At 29.7% G+C, this 6,244-nt stretch overlaps 1 protein-coding gene across 1 annotated transcript; it reads left to right on the top strand.

The window, feature by feature from the left end:
* The first annotated feature begins 211 nt into the window (after window positions 1-211).
* Window positions 212-5,991, top strand: LOC124358274. Its single transcript, XM_046810567.1, has 6 exons — window positions 212-259; window positions 3,713-3,784; window positions 4,069-4,213; window positions 4,711-4,838; window positions 5,102-5,282; window positions 5,903-5,991. Exons 1-6 carry the CDS (start codon window positions 212-214, stop codon window positions 5,989-5,991), a joined length of 663 nt encoding a protein of 220 aa, XP_046666523.1.
* Window positions 5,992-6,244: the final 253 nt, after the last annotated feature.

Raw genomic sequence — 6,244 nt, 5'->3', positions numbered from 1 at the left:
TTTTCTTTACTTTTCTGGAGATCTACGATGTTAGTTACTTCCCCCACCACAGCGTATTACCAGCGCTACTGTGCTCTTAGGGTCTCCAGGTAGCCTAATACCAACCAGCCGGTAGCCACAGCCGACAGTCATCCTTTAGACGCTGGCGAGGGTGGAAGTGCTAAAGAGTTGTCCTTGTCAGCTAATTGGTTGTGTTCCACTTTGTATCACAATGAACCATTTCATGCAGATGTCATCACGGCCGGAAGACAAATTTTCAGTAAGTTCACATATTGTTTTGTATATTTCTAAGAATTCCATTTTGTATTTATAAATTAATTATACATTCAATGATATGAACTACTTCATTCAGATTTCAGAGCTATTTCGTTCAGATAAAACTATTTTAATATTTATAAAGTGGAGTTTGAGAGATAGTTGCCTGTATATACTGTAAAAAATCTATTAGTTAACTTTTAATTACTTTTCAATATAATTGCGTTAGTTATTTGCTGTGTCTTGAGGTAGTATATAAAGTCAAAACTATTTACTGTATATTATTAAAAAGTGTAACTTACAAAAACTTAATGTTAAATTTTTATATCTGAAACATAATATCTATTTATTTAGAACAAAGCCTGTTAAAACTATTGGTCCATCTTAACGATTTCGACAACACCAAATGGTAGATTAGTGAATTAGTTCTGTAAGATAAATTCTTTTATTACACTCATTTTAATGGGATAACAGATGGTTCATTGAGCCATAACCTTTTAGAAAAATTACTGAAAAAATATCATTGATTTTGGCCGGATAAAACATTGAAAAAATGTTCTTCTCTTTTGATGACTTACAAATATTTGAAGGATTAAATATAAACCTTAACATGTTAATATTAATTTGTTGAAGAGTACTATATACTATAAATTTTTAATCTGTCCACATTTTTATTTTAACAATATAATCATTTTTGCTGTTATAAAATTTTAAACTTTGAAGGTGTAAATATTTAATGTATACAAATATTATATAACAAAATATATTAGAAGCGAGTAAGATAAAATGAACTATTACAATAAGGAAGATTGTCTTTAACCATGAAACATGGTAACACTCCAAAACACTATAACTATAATGTCTACTGTGTATTTGAAGTATGTTACTGAGTTGTTGAAGTTTTCCTCATATCAACTAAAAGGTTTCTGTTTTTATTTCCGAACATATCGGGACCTTATATTAAAAAGCCCAATATTAAAAATATAAAGAAGAAATAATTACTAACAAAGTGCACTATATTGAGTGTACCTCATTTTAAAATAACATTTAACCCTCCTAATTATTTTAAAACTAACTAATCATTTGTATTATCAATAGTAAAGATGGTAGTCATAGCTCATAGACATGCATGTAAAATTGTCAACTAGTTGGGACAATAGTATTTTTTTAACATAAATAGGCGTATAAATTTTATAACTAATCTAAAAATATGATTAAGTAAAAATTAAAATAATAATTATTTTATTTAATTGTTAGGAATCACAAGGTCATTTTTATTATTAAGTGCTTATTGAAATTGTATTTAGCAGAGATCTGCTTTATTTTAGTTCCAATAAAGAATCTCCATTAAAATCAACGTAAAATATGCTGCAAGATTTCTTAATAATACCTTATGTGACATTCTGATTTTTGGGAATTCTTGGTGGAAGTGAGTAGGTTTTAATGGAAAAGATATTTTTTATACTTCCACGTTAAATTTATTTAAATAGCGGTTTCGTTTAGTTAAGGCATCATCAGTTTGATATTGTATACAGAAAAAACATATGTGTAAAATGGAATTGTTCAAATAATTTAGATTTTTTTATAATTATAAATGTGTTCTTTTACCCTAATTTCCACAGGTCTTGATGTTTGGCCGATATTCGTCTTGTTGCAACCACAGTCAGTTTTATATATCACATTCCTGGTTTCCTGTGGTTTGTTTTTCGGTTTTAATTTTGTTAAGTAGCTTCTTATATTATTTTGGGACTTAAAACAGTGCAGATGTTAAATATATAATTTATCCTACGAATTTTTTCTGATGGTCCTTTTACATAAGGAATAGTTACGGTAGGGAGATAATTAGGATTGTCTTTTTTGGTAATTTGCTTGCAACTTTTGTTTTTAGCCTTAGCTCGTTCAATAATTGACGGAGGGTAGTTGTTTTAACTAAAAGTTCTATAGTATAATTTTCTTTTAAAATTTTATCTTTTTCAGTTATCAAATTATTAATCTTCTGGAACAAACTTTGTACTAATCCAATTTTTACATGTTAAGGATAATTTTATTTATAATTAAGGTACTGTCCACTGAAAGTCTTCTTACAAAATAATGTTGTTTTAATTGTGCTTTCTTTTGTTTTTGTTATCAAAATATCAAGAAATGGAATTTCACTGTTAACCTCATTTTCAATAGTATATTTTATCGATGGTCTATTTGAATGGATGTGTTTTGAAAAATTCGTCTTGGATGTTAATTTTATATGCCCATTTACAAAAGACATCATCAACATACCGTAACCAAATTTTGGGTTTAATACTCCAATTTTCAAATAAATAAAATTTAAAACTAACTGTAAAAACCAAAAACTAATAAATTAAAAAAGAATTGTGTAGAAAAATATGGTTTGCAATTCATAATTTTGAAAGGGATTTCTTTTTTCACTAATGGTATAAAAATAACAAAATAATTACGTTGTAAGATCAAGGTTTAATGAATTAAATTTAATTACGATACATCCTGGAGCATCCAGCTTTGAAAATGTAATTTAAATATATGTATGCTGTACTAAACTACGGAAAGGGGTTTGAAAATACAGTGATACATTTTAATAGGTTTGCCAGGTACTGAACTAAATTAAATTCAGAGGAGTACAGAGCGAGAACGCGCGGACTGCTCATTCCACTACTCCAATACACGGGCTATCTGTAGTTGGCAGTAGGGGCCCCTCCATCCACACTCTTTCTCTCCGCCTGGCTTGATCGCCCCATTCTTCATATGCATGAGGAGCTCGTGGGGTAGCACATCCTTGTTGAGGCTAGCAAGGAATTTTGAGGTTAGGGAACAAACCTCACCAACAGTCATCTCCCGCAGTAGACAAGACCTATCGAATTGCCCTTGAACGCCAGCATAGCATTTGCGGTTAGTGATGTGCCGCTGCTGGACATCCATAAGGTTGCCCAGATTTAAGTGACACATCGGTTTTTGCTGTGGCCAGTGGTAGATTCAACTGGAAGGTTTAAACCAGGCTGAAGTGATCCTTGTTGGGTAAACTCATGTTTAGTGAAGAATCTTGAAGACATTTATGTATTTGTGAAGTGCCTAATGAATCATTGATTCCGATAGGCCTTGCAATAATACAATTAATATTGAAAAATTTTTATTCATTTACCAATGATAGTAAATTAAAATCATATTTTAGTGTAATGTCGCAATTCAGATTTCCGTATTCCAAAACAGTTAATATGTAATTAAATGTTAATTATTGTCAATAATCATGGTTTTACATCTTGCTCGAATGTCGGGTAACAATACACTGAATACGTTTGTACCATATAGTATATGTTGATAAAGTTCTATTGATAATGATTGTTAAGAAATCATGTTATTCTGATAAACTATTTATCCTATTACCTTACTGATTATTTTGGGGTTTTTTAAAAAGTAAAACAATTACTATAACTATGTGGTTTTTCAGAGATCATCAGTAAAGGGATTCCGACCCAGGCGAAATGACTCCAGTCCATACAATGGTGATACAAGATATCCAGTAAGTTAAATCTAATCTTTACTATTGAACATTTAATGTGTAAAATGTAATTAACAGTGATGTCTCTTACATTAACGTATTGCTCCATCTTAAAGCATTTCCGACATTTAACCTGTTCAGTAATAAATCATGTAGTCATATTTTGTTGTAAATCTACTATATCAAAATTAAAAATCGTTAAACATCTGCCCTGACGGACAATACTGCATTTTTCTATCGTAAAAAGAAATAAAATTGTATGATAAGGTTACGAGTTTTTTGCTAATAGGTATTGTATTTCACAGAATAAGAGGTTACCCAGATCATCTATTCCATCGCACAAGAGTTTGTACGAACCGGCACTGCTAGGATATCAGCTGATCGGAGATAGCCAGTTCTGCAGGTTCGGTCAGCAGCTGTTGGGACTTCAGAGGGTGTCAACGCCAAATTGTAAGTTTTAATTTTACCTAACAACCAAAACAATAAAATTATGTAATTTATGATTAAATATAATTAATTGTTATTTCTCTCATTATAGCTGTAAATGATTACTTTACTGCATTATTGTGATTGATTTTAAACTATCCTAAACGTGAAATAAAAAATAATGGATTATCTGGTAGTTTAAGTAAAATAATATTCTCAAATTTGGATAAGGCCCAGGCATGAATATTATTACATTTCAAAATATTAATTTTTACATTTTATTAACTTGACATGATGTATTATTTGTATTCTATCATATATATTTGTAAGCGATCATATCATGAATGAAATTATAACCAGTAAAATCAGTAACAACATATGAAGATTAGGCCCAAGTAAGAAAGGTTTTTTATTATTATATTTTAATAAAATCGTGGTATAACTAAACATAATATTATTTGTTTTTAATACTTATTATTGGCGTTCTTATAAACTAATATATTATATTGTTTATGTTATAGCACCAGGAAGAATAGGCATCTGCGTCAGTGGTCAGACAATTGATGATCTACACAACAGAGTAAAAGAAAAGTTTTATCCAATTTCCGACAAAATTATTATTATGATCGGAACTAATGACTTTTTGAGGGTAAGCGTTTAAAATTCAATTATATTATTATCAATTATATCTTACAAAATAACAAAATATTATTCGCATTATCTCAAGTTCTGTAGAGTTTTTCAAAATTCTGATCACTTTTGTCTCTCTTTTGTATAAGTGACATCCTTTATCAATTTGTAACACTGTTGTACCAGTTTAACCTTTTTGGGTAAGTTTTAAAAACATGTTTTCATATTTTTATCTCATGTTAAAAGAAATGCTGTATGTTAATATTTAAACAATTATTTCAGAATGCAGAGGTGACCACTATGTGTCAGGGACTCTCTGCACTCTTGAATACACTGCAGGAAACTGTAAACGACATTGTGCTTCTGACGCTGCCACCAATTCCGAAGCTGGGAGAAGCACAAGGACCCCACCACTTTGCTCTCTTGCAGAACTACAATAACTACATCCGTAGTTTGGGAAATGGTATGTCTATTATTTATATCTGCATTTTTGATGCAACAAGGGAATAACAATGTGTTAATATAACAATCAGTTTAGTTTTTATATAATCTTGGTATATTAGTAAATATGTTTTAAATATTTTTGTAAGTGAAACGTTGTATATATTTGAAATATAAGCACTTTATTGTATACCTGCATAGTTGACCATTGAAAATAATCACTACATTAAATCTTGTTATTTTATTGCTATTGTTTTAATATAAGTGCGAGATTTAAAAAAAGAGTATATTGTTTTTTATTTAAGTAGGTAGTAAAAAATCATTTTATATTACCAAAGGTAATGATAAATAAAAGTATGTCAATATATTTATTTTGACATTATTGTTCTTGTTTCTTTTAATCCCTCATAACTTATAATCATAATATAATTTATAAAATTTGTGGCTCTTCTCAAATTTATTTGGATAAACTTAACAATTATAACATTGAGATCTCGGTTGTTAGCCAAATTAATCTATACATTTACAACTTTGCTTCAGTTACAATGATGTTGCTACAATAACACTAGACATTAATAGATTGTTACTTTGTCACATGGTATATATTCCCTAAAGTTTTACACGGCTTCTATTTGATTACAGGAGACAACGTCAGGATTGCTGACGTCAGTCCGCTATTCATCACATCCTTTCCCCAACAGGAGTGTCGAATGCGCCTGTTTGAACGGTGAGCTTTCATTTAATGTACTAAAATATATTAGTTTTTTTGTGTAATTTTATGTTACACAGAACAATATTATTCTCTCAAACTTGGGGTTTAATTCTATAACGTAGAAATTAAAGACGTAATTTTTTTCAGTAAAATGCTGAAACCCTTCAGAATATTTGTATTGGGAATAAACCATAAATTCCCTTGTGAAATTCGGAAACTGAAACAGGGTACCATTTTTCAAATTATTCAAAAGTAATGTTTATGTATTCAAC

This window comes from Homalodisca vitripennis, chromosome 3 (assembly GCF_021130785.1).
Source record: "Homalodisca vitripennis isolate AUS2020 chromosome 3, UT_GWSS_2.1, whole genome shotgun sequence".
NCBI classification, from domain to species: domain Eukaryota; kingdom Metazoa; phylum Arthropoda; class Insecta; order Hemiptera; family Cicadellidae; genus Homalodisca; species Homalodisca vitripennis.
This window is presented reverse-complemented; position numbering and strand designations above follow the sequence as displayed.